The sequence below is a fragment of the Myxocyprinus asiaticus genome, chromosome 7 (assembly GCF_019703515.2).
Source record: "Myxocyprinus asiaticus isolate MX2 ecotype Aquarium Trade chromosome 7, UBuf_Myxa_2, whole genome shotgun sequence".
Classification (NCBI taxonomy): Eukaryota; Metazoa; Chordata; class Actinopteri; order Cypriniformes; family Catostomidae; genus Myxocyprinus; species Myxocyprinus asiaticus.
The window spans coordinates 24,178,670-24,195,560 of record NC_059350.1 but is presented as its reverse complement, the minus strand read 5'-3'; the positions used below and the strand labels follow the sequence as shown (position 1 = coordinate 24,195,560).

The window sequence follows — 16,891 nt, the reverse complement described above, 5'->3', positions numbered from 1 at the left end:
CTCAGTATAGGATTGTTCTCTTAAGAATGTCGACATCCAGAGAACATCAACATCCAAAAGGTAAACAATGAAGACTTGAATCCGAGCACTGATATCCCCTGCCAGCCCTTGGCACAGGTGCATGCTACCAAAACACTTCTCATTAAAGTATAACAAAGTTTATTAATTCAGTAATATCAATTAACCATCAATACATTGCAGTCAATAAACTTCTGACTACAAACTAAACAGTAACATGATCAGATATGGTAACAAATAATGTGAGGAAGTTATATATATGTGTGTGTGTGTGTATGTGTTTGTGAAAGGACGGGAGGAGGGCACAAAATGGCAGATGTGGCTCTCGTGGAGAGTACGTAACACGAATGTGTGTGGAGAGACTGGTTAATGGCATCTGCCAGTTTAACGTGTGTCTCCGCTGGTACGAAAATTTAGGGACAAAGCTGAGCTTTATCGCCAAGTTATCTACTCGCCAAATGTGTGTGCAGGTCTGTTTGTGAGGGGTCGTGTGTGTGCGTGGTTAGTACAAGAGAGAGAAAACAGGGTAACTGCACCGAAGATGGTTTTAGCGATTGTGGTTGAGAAGGCAACTGTTAATTTATCACTCAGAGACATGGTGAACGGCTCATAATCTGTCCGCGCGGTCGTTGGTTCTTTAATGAATAAACTCAGTGTGCCGGTCTCACTCAAGATGGCGGAAATACACAACAGTCCAACGTGGTTGGACGACAACACAGCAAATCTCATTCATGGTAACAGTAAGTTACAGTAATACCTTGAGTATTATTAGCAGCAATGAGCAGACTCGACGGTCTGTCAACTGTACAAGCAATAGCCTTGATACACAAGAATAACACACTATAATAATCTATCTCTGCCCAGACATAAACTTCTTACTTGAGTCACGTGAGGACACAGGTAGAATGTGTGTTCGTCCATTGTTTGACTCCGACTTGGTTCCTCGAAGCTCGGGTGATGACGGGAGGCCATTTCCTCGCTCTGTCCGGCAGCTGATTCTTGGCTGAAAATCGACTCGGTTGAAGAAGGAAGAGAAATCTTCTTTCTTCAGTTCTGCAGGCAAAAGGGTGAAGACACGGATTGCTCGGCAGTCTCCTTTGGATCCGTTAGCATTCACAGAGAAATCGCAACTCGTCCAGCGAGATGGAGATCATATGGCCAAAGTTTCAGGTACATACATTAAGTCCTTGGGCAACGAGGCTACACCTGGGAGCAGCAGAGCTGCGTTTAGATGCGGCACATACTGTCGCTGGAAGCAACGCCCAGAAAGATCTCCGAGGTTTTTATGCTCCTGATGACGTCATGGTTGAGGGACACATTCTGTCGTGCACCTCATCCAATAGGAGTTGAGAGTTTGATCCTTCAGAATTTCTGTAGTCTGTTTTGGACTCCCTTTGTTTGATTTTGGTTAGGTTATTATCAGGCTGTATGTAGGCCTCAGTCAGGTTGTATGACTGTATGTAGGCCTGCCTTTGTCTCATATCTGAGAACATGAGGCTCAACAAGGTGTTTCACAAAAACAACCTTAAGATGGTTACTCAGGTTTAGTATGTCAATAGGAAATGTAAAAATGTCATACTCCTAAAATTTATTTAGCAAATAGAATAGAATAGAATAGAAGAACATGGGCCCTGATACAAATGACATGGCCCCAACAGAGTCCCCCACTGAACATCGAATCAGTCTGGAATTACATGAAGAGACAGAAGCAAATGGGACAGCCTAAATAGATAGAAGAACTGTGGTGAATCTTGGAACATCAAACCTGCCATCAACCAAGAAAAACTGTGTTCAGGTGTACCTATAGGAGAATTGGTGCTGTTTTGAAGGCAAATGTGGTCAAATATTGATTTAGCTTTTATATGTTTACTGGACTTTGTATGATGTTAATTGGTAAATGAAAACTATTTATGGCATTATGTTTGAAGACATCCTCACTATGCAACATTTTTCACAAGTGCCTGAAACCTTTGCACAGTACTGTTTATACAAAGAAAGTTGTTCCTTGTGCTTAAATGGTGCTTGCTTAACAAAACCTGGGCGGATTATTTTCATAGCTAAAAGAATGTACTGTTTTACTGGCCGAGAACTGTGTCCTTCATCAAATACAGTACATACTGTGACAGTACGCGGTTTCGGAGGCAGAATTACATAAGGTGCATATAAACAACACTTGCCCTAAAATAATGACAACCAAAAAAAAAAAAAAGTTGGAAAAATGTATGCTTCTCTGAGGTGTGGTTTCTGTTTAAAATGATCAGGAAAAAGCAGCCTAATGGTGATGATAGCACTGGGATTACTCAGAATCAACATTAAAATAAAAGCAAGTCAAAGCTGCTGCCAAAGTTACCTTTACAACAAATAACAGATCAACTTTAACAGAGGAAGAGCTTTCCAAAGACATCAAAGCTTGTACACCTGATAGAACTGTTGACATGTGCAAGATGTTTAGATGGTGAATGGCACCTGGTCCTTTCCACACCTGTATGATTGTTTACAGAATTGCTAAACCTGCAAGAAGCTTAGGTTTAAGGTGATGAAAACATAATACTAGCACGTCAAGATGTGTGCCAGTCACCCCTCAAAACTGGCATATTCTGTATACTGTCCCAGTTAGAAGTGCTGAAGGCAAAAATGCGGTGGAAATGAAGACAGAGAATTTTACATCTGATTACACAAGATACCTTTAGGGAATGAATCTCAACAAGGCTTGAACTCCTCAAATTAGAGCAGCAAGAAGAGAAACTAAATAAGACAACATATTGTCAACATTTTGGCAACATTGAGAGAAAAGGTTTTAAATTTATAATTTCCATGAATTCCAGACTTCAAAGTGATAATGTAGTGATGTAGTTTGCAGAGAAATCATTTTTGGGGCAGTAAACCCCACTAGACAACATGTCACCACTTTCCCGAAATACAGTTGTCTCTAAAAAAATTCTACAAAAAATACTTGACAAGTTTCACACTGCAAGCAAAACACACTGACAATTAGAGTATGTATGTGAAACTAACAAAGAGTCCATTGAGCTTGGCAGACCTTGGCAGTTTACTTTGGATTAATTCACATGTGTCTTTAAGAAACGATTATGTTGTCAGTACAAACTGCACACTGCAGAGATACTCTGATCACCTCTGGCTCTGTCACTTCTATAGTTACACCTCTGTTCCTCTTCAGCTCAAATAGAGGGACTATAGCCAGCATCTGTTGAAAATGATTGAATGAATGAACGAACGAATGAACGAATGAATGAATGGATAAATGAATGAATGGATAGATCGTCTGTTTCCGGGATGAGTGGATAAAATTGAAAAATAATAAAAACCTTTGGTCTTTCATTGCTGCATGAAAACACAGTAGAACAACCAAAGCCAGGCTGATGAGAAAAAAACATAAGCCACCATGACAAGAGAGCGTGACTGCTTCCATAGGCCACATTTTTCTCATAGTAAAAGGAATAATAGCGATTGGCAGCTGCCTTGCCTCCATGCTGCTCAGTCAGTCAATGACTTCACAGGAAGCATCTTGTGTATGAAGGTACCTCGTAAGGAAACTGGTTTCAGAACACCCTCTAAGGCACCACAACATCAAAAATAATGATCTAAAACAAATTAAAGAGAGCTTTAGAGATAATCAAGCTCATATTTGGCTACACTGCTTATTTCTCAATAGATATGAGAGTCAGTTAAAGAAAAAAAAAGGACATTTATAAATACATATACTCCCTTTATCTACTCAAAAGAAAAGGAAACATCTTTGCTGCCTTAAATAACTGACCACATGAAGGCATCTTAGTATAGGATGTTACACAAACATTGGATTCTGACATGTATTTGTTGCCTTTTTACCATATGCTTGCAGCAAAGACAGAATTTTTAGCCTTTCGGATACAGCCATTGTCACCACCTGCTGTGATAATGGTCTCCATTTGCTCTTGATTACAATGCTAAGATTGTGACACGGCTCTGTGGAGAGGGAATAGATGGGGAAATACGGCCACCAAAGTGAGCAAACTGCTTGATTTCAAAGGGATGTTCGAGAAACGGCTCCTCAAGTTAAGTGATTTGCTTTGTTTAATGCTGGATGCTGACACAGGGCTGTATTGATTGATCTTTCAGGCACGTGCTTTGTTTCCATAACATTACTGGACTGTCCGATAGTCCTTACCGCTGGTGGCGGACTGACACTCACAGAACACACACATGCTCACACATGCAGACATAGCTCAAGGCCACCTCTTTTGTGTTGTGTCTAATCAGTAACAATGGATTTGAGTAGTGAGCATGAATTCTGCTGTACACCACAATGATCTAATAGCATCAGACCACATAAGAAGGTACAACACACGGGTTAGTTTTTTAAACTAGACTAAACCAATCCTAATTTGATCTTTTAGATGGATAGTTCACCCAAAAATTAAAAATCTGTCATCATTCACTGTAACATTCTGTAATACAAAATGAGATGTTAGGCAGAATGTTAGGGACTGACAGCCTCAGTAACCATTCACGTTCATTGTATGAAAAAAAAAAAAAGATTAATTTTTGGGTGAACTATTCATAGGGAACACTCGTTCCATTTAATTTGAGAGTTAACAGTATAGCCCTAAAAACTTTGACTCTTGTGGCCTAAAGTTGCCTAGTAACAGTCCACTTACATTGACCTGCACTAAGGCCAAGTCATTGACTCACAAATTGGTCTTGCTGATTGGTTTACCTCCTCAGTATAATCAAATTGCATGGATCATTAGAATGAAAAAAAGAATGAGAATCCTAATCTATAGTCAGCGTAGAGTCATATAACATAGCCTGTACATCTCTAATTTCAACTCTGTGTAAAAATTGTCACAACCCATGTAAACCATATTACACGACAACTCTACATGACAGTACTTTTGGTTTAAGGTTTACAGTTTGCACCATATTTATACATTAAAGTGTCTCAAAGGGATTTTGTGGGGAAATAATTTTCACAGAAATAGAAATAAAAAACAACAAGAGATAAAAAGAAAGCAGCAGAAAGAGAGTTCAACCCAAGCAGAATAAACAAGAAGCGACAAGTGGTGACATGACATGTAAGAGAAAGAGAAAGGCTGTTCCTGTCTCCACCTTATTTTTGTAGAATAGCAAATAGAAGAAAAATGACTGTTTGTTTTAATCTTTCTCTGTTAGGTTTATAATTCAGAAGTATTTTACCTGAGAGAGAATCTGCCATTCAGTTACAGTTCCTTAGTTTGTTTTACATCACCAAGAAAATGACTGCTTGGGCAAAGTTTTCTGTCACTGCATAAAGACTTTATGAAGCTTAGTCTTAACGAATGAGGTTGTGCTACAACAAACATACACTTCAATCTTTATGACATTGTTCATTAATCATTCATATTAACCCATTTAGTCTCCATTTTTTTCCCAGCTAAGTGAGGTGTATTTTCTTCTTTGGATAGCCCAATATAACAAACTGCATGCCTTTTCTAAAAAGGTTTTTAAAAAGTTTGTGAAAGTATGTGCTTAATTCATGGTCACAATTGTAACAGGTGGTAAACTACCAACTTTGCTTATTTCTCAATAAGGCCCAATAGGAAATTGCAAACAATAAACAATTAAATATTTTGTACTAACAGGCAATTGTGGAGAAAAGGGAAATGATAAAATAAAAATAACTGCTTATTTATTTTTTACTTGTACTTTGTTTTTATTTAATATAACAATACTTTGAAATCTACAATTTTAGAATCTGAATCAAAATGAGGCTCTGCATTTTGCCAGTAGTCACAGTTATGTCTAACCTGTTTACATCTTCTGTGATTACGATTTGCAAATTATATGAGCCATTATAGCCATCATATGTATCAAATATGGTAGTTAAAACTATTATAACATATATTTCTATTATAATCGATTTTAGTCGATTTAAGTTTGCAATAGAAGTAATGGTCAAACACCATTAATGGTCCATGCTTGCTTTCCTTTTCAATCCGAGCAGAAAGGATAATTATATTTCTCCCTCTCCAAGATGTTTACAGAAACTACAAAGCCATTTGTTGTGGTTTTTGCACCACTGGAGTGTGGAAGACAGTTTCTGCAAAAAAACAAACAAAATAAAACAAATTGCCAAAATAACTAAATGCAGGGCAATTTAGCAAGTGAATTAGTCATTTTTACATTACATTTGTTGTTTAAGAACAGAAAAGTGTGAAACCACTTTAAGGATAGCTTGATAGCCAATAATAAAAACAGTGCATCGCTGTGTTCAATAGGACACAGCAATGAATGCAGGCCAGTATTGTGTCCACCAATGACAAAGCCCCATACACAACAAATTATCTTGTTTCCCGTGAAAGCCTTTTAAAGCCAGAAAACATGTACAAGCATGTGCAATTTATTTTAATAGAAATAAACCATGGACCAATATGAGCCTCCCAAAAACAATTAAATCCAAAACCATTTATTTATTTATTTTGATGTTGTCAAACAGTATTTTGTGGGTACAAATTGTTTTACTGCTGTTTTTCCTTAAGAAGTGAATTTACAGTTTGCTGTCTCAAATCATATTTCCCAAAAGTGACATCAGATAAAATAGAAAGATGGGGGAAAGTTATCTACTCTTTAAACACACTTTTCCTCTAAAACAGAACCACCCCACTGAATAAAAACAGTTTACATTCAAAATGGATTGTCCTGAAACCGTTTCCATCTTTGAGAAGTCATTATGCAACATGGAAAGCACTGTCCACACTGAAACAAAGTGGTGACTGCAACTGTTACCACAAGGATATACACTCACTGAGAACTTTATTATAACCTGTACACCCACTTATTCATACGATTATCTGATCAGCCAATCATGTGGAAGCAGTGCAATGCATAAAATCATGCAGATACGGGAAAGGAGCTTCAGTTAATGTTCACATAAACCATCAGAATGGAGAAAAAATGTGATCTCAGTGATTTTTGATTGTGGCATTATTGTTGGTGGCAGATGGGCTGGTCTGAGTATTTCTGTAACTGCAGATCTCCTGGAATTTTCATGCAAAACCTTCTCTAGAGTTTACTCAGAATGGTGCCAAAAACAAAAAACACCCAGTGAGCAGCAGATCTCACCTTGTTGATGAGAGAGGTCAGCGGAGAATGGCCAGACTGGTTCGAGCTGACAGAAAGGCTACAGTAACTCAGATAACCCCTCTGTACAATTGTGGTGAGCAGAATAGCATCTCAGTATGCACAACACGTCGAATCTTGAGGCGGATTGGCTACAACAGCAAAAGACACGTCGGGCACTTTATTAGGACCATAGTGTTCCTAATAAAGTGCTCAGTTAGTGTATTTCTACCTGATCTGACCCCTGAGACCTGAGAGAAAAATACCTGTGTCATTGCCTTTCAATAGAAAGAGTACTGGCTGAAAGATGACTGAATTAAAAACAACGATTTAAAAACACAGTGCACATTTCAAGCACAGTAGTTGTAGGTGATTAAAGAAAATCTAAGATTGTTACTCACATGCTTTATCATTATAGGATTAAGGGAACTCATTCGAATAATGATATTATTGATTACACTGAGATTTTTTTTATATGCCAAACTACATCCTCAATAAGGGGTTGTTACTACAGGAATATAATGTAAACCATTTGGCCATTTCTAAAAGGCCATTTCTATGACACATTGTGTGGGCTCCTATGAAAGAACTGTTAGATGCTCAGCCCCCTTCTCTCTCCAGGCCTTTTATCTCCCCTAAGGCATTTACTCATGCTTTATTCAATCAGTACACAGGAGTGTGAGGACATGGGCCTCTAGCACTGTGCAGGGCTCTGCTCAGACAGAGTCTCAGAGAAACAGAAAGTGATGATAGATAGATAGATAGAGAGAGAGAGAAAGAGAGAGAGAGAGAGAGAGAGAGAGAGAGAGAGAGAGAGAGAGAGCAAATAGAATGAAATAAGCTATTTAATAAGCTGAAAACCTTAAATAAAATAAAATAAAATAAAACACTTAATGAACACAATTAATTAAACGTCTGCATTTTAATTTCCTAAAATATAAGCCTCGCTAAGCTCATAATGTCACATATTCCCTGTTTTCTGTATTGACTTATGTTGAAATTCTTGTTTAGTTCCCACGTTCCTGTTTCCTGTTAGTTTGTAGTCCTTTGTAGTTTCATTTTATGATTGGTATTCCCATGATTGTTTCTACAGGTGTTCCTCGTTCCCTTGTTTGCCCCTGTGTATTTAAGCCCTTGTTTTCCCTGTTTCCTTTGTCAGTCTTTACATGTATTGTCATGTTCTGTACCGGGTTCCCTGTGTTTTGTTTTCATTTTTATTCTGAGTTACTTTGTTCATCTTGTCTTTCTATTAAAGACGCTGCATTTAGATCCTCCATTCTCTCCTGTCTCATTACAGAAAGACTGACCTAAAAAAAATGGATCTAGTGGCCATCAGAATTCTGCTCCTTCAACAAGGGGACCGTCCAGTTGAGGATCACGCCTGTGAGTTTTTAGAGCTGGCAAATGTAGTGCACTATCCAGACCGCTCTCTGGTGGTTTTCTTCTGGGGTGGTCTGAATAGTGCACTGAGGGAACTGATGCCTCCGGCTGATCCTCACTGGATGCTCGGCGAATATGTGGAGAAGGCTCTGGAACTTTGCGGTTCCCTTTATACAGTGGATTATGGTGGGAACCTTGTGCCTTCCACAAGACCCTACCTCAAAAATTGTCCATGACCACGCCTGCCATGGTCAACGAGCCAACAGCCACGCCTGCCACGGCCAACGAGTTGCCAGCCTCGCCCGTCCCAGAGCCGCCGTTGCCAGCCTCGCCCGTCCCAGGGCCAGCGTTGCCAAATTCGGCCATCCAGAGGAGGAAGAGAAGAAAAGTTTCTGTTCCCAAGTCTCTTCCCATGCCCACGACCACGGAGGTCGTTCCCGAGTCTCGTCCCATGCCCACGACCACGGAGATCGTTCCCGAGTCTCGTCCCATGCCCACGACCACGGAGGTCGTTCCCGAGTCTCGTCCCATGCCCACGACCACGGAGGTCGTTCCCGAGTCTCGTCCCATGCCCACGACCACGGAGGTCGTTCCCGAGTCTCGTCCCATGCCCACGACCACGGAGGTCGTTCCCGAGTCTCGTCCCATGCCCACGACCACGGAGGTCGTTCCCGAGTCTCGTCCCATGCCCACGACCACGGAGGTCGTTCCCGAGTCTCCTCCCATGCCCACGACCACGGAGGTCGTTCCCGAGTCTCCTCCCATGCCCACGACCACGGAGGTCGTTCCCGAGTCTCTTCCCATGTTTGTGACCATGGAGGTCATTTCTCATTCATCCAGGACTCTTTGTCTTGAGCCTCTCCTGGCTCCGCCCCCCGAGTCTTCAACGGCTCCGCCCCAGAGACTATCCCTCCAGTGGCTCCGCCCGCTCCCCCAGAGACTCCTCCTACAGCGGCCCCGCCGCCTGACCCAGTCCCTGCCCTGCGGCCACCTCCCAGGCCTCCTGACCCTGTCTTGGTCCTGCAGCTGCCTCCCAGGACTCCTGACCCAGTCCCCACCTTGAGGTCATCTCCTTGGTCTCCTGGCCATCCGCCTGATCTGCTCTGGTCTCCTGGCCGTCCGCCTGATCTGCTCTGGTCTACTTGGTCCTCCGAGCCTGCAGCGTCGCCCTGGCTCTCGATCCCTCTGGCTCTGCCTTGGTTTCAAGCCTCCCCGACTTTGGCTTGTTCCTCTGCTCCCCTTGCCCCTTGTGCCCCCTTGAACTACCTATTTTCCCCCACACCCCATGGACAGTTTGTTTTTGTTTGTTTTGTTTTTCTGGAGCGTCTTTAATCCGCTCCTTAAAAGGGGGGCTCTGTCACATATTCCCTGTTTTCTGTATTGACTTATGTTGAAATTCTTGTTTATTTCCCACGTTCCTGTTTCCTGTTAGTTTGTAGTCCTTTGTAGTTTCATTTTATGATTGGTATTCCCATGATTGTTTCTACAGGTGTTCCTCGTTCCCTTGTTTGCCCCTGTGTATTTAAGCCCTTGTTTTCCCTGTTTCCTTTGTCAGTCTTTACATGTATTGTCATGTTCTGTACCGGGTTCCCTGTGTTTTGTTTTCGTTTTTATTCTCAGCTACTTATTATCTTTTGTTTCTATTAAAGATGCTGCATTTAGATCCTCCATTCTCTCCTATCTCGTTACACATAATTCTGTTTTAAACGTGTTTTTTTTTTTCCTGCTATCATTTGGAGGCCTAAGGTGCAGGTGTGCTGTCTTTCAAAGCCCCTCTCTGATAAGATTGACCACCAAGCATGAAAGGTAGGTTCAGGACCCCAACATGATATACAATGGTTTCTTCCACCTGGGTGGGCTGGCTCTGCTGGAACGCGCCAACATTAGCCAAAGGGGTCTACATTTTACCTGCTGCCTATGGCTTTTGCTGATTGTGAGGCCCTTAAACCCTCACGTGTTGAGTGATGGTGGCATGACCCGGATTGGAAAAGGCAGAGAAACTGACAATGATTATCACCATTAATGGTCTTTTTGAGACAGAATAGGGTGGGTTTGTATTACAGTGATATGCCATAGTATTTATGCTGTGCTGCACAGATAGACACTAACAATCTAAGGGAAAGATCACAATAATTTGACAATGACATCAGTGTGCAAATCCATCCATGGTAAATATAACCAAATTTGAAAAGTTTTGTCCCCCCAACTTTTTCTGAAGCTTAATGCAACATGATAGCCTAAAGTTTATTTTAAATAATATCATTATGGCACACTGCATCAATGCACATTCTTTCCACATTGATTTAAGTTTTTCAGTTAAAGTTAATCTTATGCCCAACTCCGTAGCCATCCATAGTCATTTCACTTTGAGGTGAGATAGCATTTCATACAGGTTTTATGTTAGGCCTGCTGTCTAAAATGCCAATAATTGGTACTATAAGAGAAAACAATGCAACGTTAGTGACCTTTTAGTCCATGTCAGAATGCTCATACTGCCATCAACTGGCCAACGAGTTACACGACTCTTTCATGGCAGTATTTTACCAGTATGAACAAAACAATTTAGAATGTAAAACAAAGAATGCAGTTTTCGAATAAGTTAAATGACATAACAACACACACAATGTCTATAGAAATGCACTCTAAAAGAACTAAATAAAAATATTTGCATAGAAGATTTAAGTATTTATGTAATGCGAGATTATTTTGATAGACATGCCTTTTGTAGAACATTAAGAAGCAAATAAGCATGTTTTAGATTTAAATATTATATATATATATATATATATATATATATATATATATATATATATATATATATATAAAATTTTATTTTTTTAAAGATTTGTCTAAAGAATATGCCATGGACCATAATTAAATACCATATAATCGGTAGTTGTTAGTTATTAACATATACTACTGTGTGCTGCGTTTATTACCAAACCCGTCTTCATCCGTGACACGTTCTGTCAATAACACCCCGCACTTTCCTTGTACGAAAGGATCCATCACCAGTCTTTAGCTTTCAATGTCTGCGGCTTGAATTTTTCCATTTATGTTTTATTACCTTGTTTATTCGCTTTTAGATTGCTCCACACATGGGAGCGTAATTGACGCAGTATCTTTCTCAAGCATTAAACGAGTGTCGCGTGCTGAGGCCTATACGAGAAGAGAATTTAATTGCGAGAGTGCTGTTGTAAGACAATGCCTTAGCTGCAACATAACTGCGTGTGCAGTAACGTGTGGCAGCGAGCTGGGAAATTGGCATTTTATAACTAGCCTACACAATTATTTAGAGAATCGTGTCACGATAGAATCTGGCTCGGTTATGGGTACACTATGCGAACACGATGGCAGATCTGCATAGGCTTTAAGCAAGGTTGTGCAATGGGCTGAATTAATTTTTTTATTATTATTATTATTTTTTTAAAATAATTTTTCCTCCTGTTATTTTCATTTTATAGATTCAGAGCAGAGTCCAAACATAAGGTTTCTGTTATCTAACATTGCCGCAATTATTCTAGGTTTTTCTTTATCTATCTATCATCTATCTATCTATCTATCTATCTATCTATCTATCTATCTATCTTTCTTTCAAAGAATAAGGGTTCTGTTTTCTAACATTGTATATTTTTGTTGCATACTGTATATTTGTATTAATATTCTGTTATAGGCCTGTAGCCTATTGTTATGGGATTACACTATGTAACAATTTTTGTTCATGGGTAGTAAATGTTATTTCCTAATTGCTTATGCCTCAAAAGTATAAAAAAAAAAAAAAAAAAAAAATGGCTATTATTCCTGACAAACTTTGCTTTTGTGACCAGGACAGTGATATTTTGAAATGTACCTATTTCCAATGAGAAAACTGGCGAATTTGTGTCTTTTCGTTCACAAAGTAAAAAAAAACAACAAAAAGAAAAAAAAAAAACATATAAATCCAAAATCCTCCTTTATCTGTGGTATCTTTGACCTTTTCCCAATTTGATGTGCAGAGGTGGCATCAGCACCTTCTCGAGGTCCACCAGTGGCTCCCACTTGACATTGTTCCTCCCCACAGAGAACTCGGTCCGCTGTGGCCAGTCCCGCCTGTGGTAGTGCGCCTTGGTGTCCCTGCTGTCCCAAAGGCAAAGATAGCAGGGAAACTTGGTAAAACCACCTTGGAGACCCATCAGGAAGTCTCCTATGACCTCCCAGCCGTACTCCTCATACTTCAAGGTGTCCAGCAAGGTCTTGATGCTTTTGTAATCCTCTTTGAGGTGCACCGAGTGAGCCAGGGGAAGAGATAGGTACTTGTTACCATTATGGACCAGCACGGCTTTGAATATTGAATATTTGAATGTTAATTTGGATTCATATGTTGTTTTTTTCTGACTTTATGTGAACAAAAAGACACAAATTCGCTGTTTTCTCATTGGAAATAGGTACATTTCAAAATATCACTGTCCTGGTCACAAAAGCAAAGTTTGTGGAGAATAATAGCCATTTTCTATACTTTTGAGACATTAGCAATTAGGAAATAACACTTACTACCCAGAAAAAAATGTAAAAAAAAAATTTGTTCGTGTTATTTGTGATAATTTTAATTATTTGATCCAACTGAAGTACTGAATTTGACAACACAATGTGTGTGAGGGGAGACCAGGTTTGTTTTGATATAGGGGTTGTTGGTTAGATAACCTGTTTAGTTGTGGAAAAAACACCAAGATGAATAAATGTTGGTGCAGCTATCATTATGAGGACTCTCCATAGACATAATGATTTTTATACTGTACGAACTATAGATTCTATCCCCTACCCCTAAACCTAACCCTCACAAGAAACTTTCTGCATTTTTACATTTTCAAAAAAAAATAAATATTTTTTTTATTTTATTTTATTTTTTTAAGCGATTTGAATTATGGGGACACTAGAAATTTCCTTATAAACCACATTTATAGCATAATACCCTTGTAATTACCAGTTTGTAACCCCCCCAAAAAAAGTCCTCGTAAACCACTTAAACCTGCCCACACCACACAGCATTTTCATATTTTTTGTGTTGCATAAACTATAGTATAATACAATCCAACCAAACCCACAACCTGAACATATGCACAACATAACTTTAGTCAGTTAACAAAGTTAAAAGACACTGAATTTTTCCTTCCCCCCCCTCTTTTCTTTCTTTTTGTTTTTTTTTTTATACCCAAGAACTTAAGCTATAATTTGGCCTTACATTGGTTGGTTTATCTTAAAGTTTGTTCCACTAGAGATACTTAACAAATAATGAACAGTGATTCAGTCTCTCTAAATATCTGGTGAAGTAAAAATGCCATAAAATATTTATTTCTTGCACTAGCTCAAAGATGCACACAAACATACCTGTAGTTCAATGTGAAGACTAGGCTACTAAGCACCAACTGGTGGACAGCAGCTCATAGTGCACTTGGAGCACTCAAGGATGAATATTAGGAAATGACCCCCAGATGACTCTGTGGCTTATAAACCTACAGTTAATAAGAGTGGATATACCGCTGAATAAATACTTGGCAGGATTAAAGAAGACTTGAATGGGTGAGTAATATAGACAGAGATGAAGAAGAAAGAGGGTTGGAAGCAAAAGATTACAACAGAAATAAAAATAAAAAAATAGGTGACGGAAAGGGGTACTCTGGAGTGAAATGAAGATAGGAAGAGTCTGATAGGGAGAGCCAGACGGAGAGACAGAGAACAGAAATTAAAGATTGTGAAACCACAGTTGTCTGGATGAAATAGATCTGTTGGTTGACAATGCATCTTACTCAGTCTGATGAGGGCAGATATAAAAGAGAGAGTTAAACTCAAAACACACTGCCACACTCTTCAAAAGAAACTTCAAAAGAGCTAATTTCAGTGCAGTTTCAGTGACTTTCTGATGTGTGAGCTTTAAAAGTTAAAATTTAAATATTATGAAAATGCAGGTGGGAATACATGGCTTTCAAACAGTGTTTTGACAAGATCTTCATAGCACCTTGTCCTGCCTGTCATATGAAACAGGATAGACTCATACAGGCTACAAAGGGAAGAATAGTGACTTTCTTGTATATTAAAAATAAGCAAGAGGTGGCGCTGTTTGACTAAAAACCTATTATCATAATCTCGGAGGATAATAGCTATGTAGACACAACAGTCTGCGATGGAAAGTCTCTCAACACGTCAGGAGAATAGGAACAATAGGCTTATGAAGAATTATTGCTGCTATTCAGATAATAAATGGAGGGACAGCACCGAAACTGGCGCTTCATTCACCGTATGTGTGTAAGTGAGCGAATTGAGCACTGAGGTGATTTTTTGATCGATTTGCGAATAATAGCCATGCAATAGGCTAATGATAAAACATTTATTTGCATTTTTAAGTGATGAAAAACCTGCGGTTATTACAGCAAATGTCACATTTAGTTTTTTTTTTTTTTTACTATATGTCACAGTTCTGTCTTTAGAGGTGTTGCCTCAAATTTGAGGCTGTGTAACAACATCAAGCCACAAATTCGAAAAAAAAAAAAAAAGTTTAAACTGTTTTTGTCCGTTGTTAAAAAATAATCAATGAGTCTTCTATAGGCCTAATAAATGACATTCATAAACTACATAAGGCTAATGCTTGGATCCTTAGAACTAATGACATTAACTTTGACAGAAAAGTGGTTTGCTCTACATTGGTGTAAATTTAAAACTGTATCTGTTTCCGCCCTCTATTTCCACACAATGTCAATAAAAAGATCATACACTCGTTTTGCTTCGGTAATTCCAAATAGACCCTAGAAATAAACAACTTGATTTTATAATCGAACTGGCCATTTAAGTGTAAAGTTCAACGCTGTTGCAACCGTTGACCAGTCAAACTAACATGCGTGAAGCTCCTGCGCTGCATTTCCTTGGCTGTGTCTCGTTTCGAAGGCTGCGTGCTAGGTAGGACGTGTCCTTTGAAGGCTGCATAATACCGAGCGTCCTCATTTAAACAAGAGACGCACGAGATGCACGAGACGGCCTTCGTAGGACAAACGGAAACGGAAGGTAACATGGTTACTATGACAGCACGCCACTCTAACAAGCGCGAGCGCTTTGAGTGAGAAGGGAACAAAGTCCCCCTGGAAGGGACTGTATGAGGTAAAATTTAGGAGTTATAATGATGTTAAAATAAAATAGATTTTACAGGTGTAGTTTTAGTCTAATACTTTATTTTAATTACATATTAATATAATTATACATATTATATACTCTGCACCCATCTACTGAGATACTTCAACTTGGGAATTAACATTACTTGCGTTTGAACATCATATTTACGGGCAAATTGGCGTTATTTATTTTTAGACATTTCCGTTGAAGCAAAGAATTTTGGGTTGTGAGTGCCCACGAAGGATACACCTCATACATCCTCCGAATTTCAGAGAAAGAAGATCGCATTCGAAGGCTGCATTCGAAGTGTCCTACTCGCTTTTCTGAAACGAGACAGCCTCGATGACATATGCGTCCGACAAACGCGACCTCTGGAGGACGCAGCCTTCCAAACGAGACACAGCAGGATGCGTCCTCCGGAGGTCGCGTTCTTTGAAGGCTACAGTATACTGAGTGACCTTCTTTAAACAAGTCTCATTTAAACGAGACGGCCTTCGTAGGACGAATGGAAACGGAACGTAACATGGTTGCTATGACAGCACACCACTCTTTAACAAGCGCAAGCGCTTTGAGTTAGAAGGGAACAATGTCCATCTGGAAGGGAATGTATGAGGTAAAATTTAGGAGAGTTATGATGTAAAGAGAAATAAAATAGATTTTACAGGTGTAGTTTTAGTCTAATACTTTATTTGAATTACATATTAATATAATAATACATAATATATACTCTGCACCCATCTACTGAGGTACTTCAACTTGGGAATTAACATTACTTGCGTTTGAACATCATATTTACGGGCAAATTGGCGTTTTTTTAGAAGCAAAGAATTTTGGGTTGTGAGTGCCCACGAAGGATACACCTCATGCGTCCTCCGAATTCCAGTGAAAGAAGGTCGCATTCGAAGGTCACATTCGAAGTGTCCTACTCGCTTTTATGAAACGAGACAGCCTCGATGACGTATGCGGCCGGCAAATGCGACCTCCGGAGGAGCCTTCCAAACGAGACACAGCCACAGACCTTATGTCGTAAACGTACATAAGCCGGTTAAATTTATTGCAAATGTTGTTTAGTAGAACAAATTATGATTAATAGCGAAGTTATCGCTATTATGCGCAAGACAGCGTCCGCTGAGACATATTGCGTTTCTGTTAGCGGTCGGACGATTTCTGTTCTGTCCAGGGTCCAGCATGTAGGGCACTGCAGACCACCGTTTTTTTATTTTTTATTTTTTTATTTTATTTTTTCAAGAAAATACAT

At 39.4% G+C, this 16,891-nt stretch overlaps 1 protein-coding gene across 1 annotated transcript in view; it reads left to right on the top strand.

The window, feature by feature from the left end:
- Positions 1-327: 327 nt before the first annotated feature.
- The window catches only part of sts (steroid sulfatase (microsomal), isozyme S), a 51,332-nt gene continuing 34,768 nt past the window's right edge, over positions 328-16,891 (top strand). Inside the window, 1 exon segment of the mRNA XM_051702236.1 lies at positions 328-352. Within this exon segment, the coding sequence (XP_051558196.1) occupies positions 328-352 (25 nt within the window).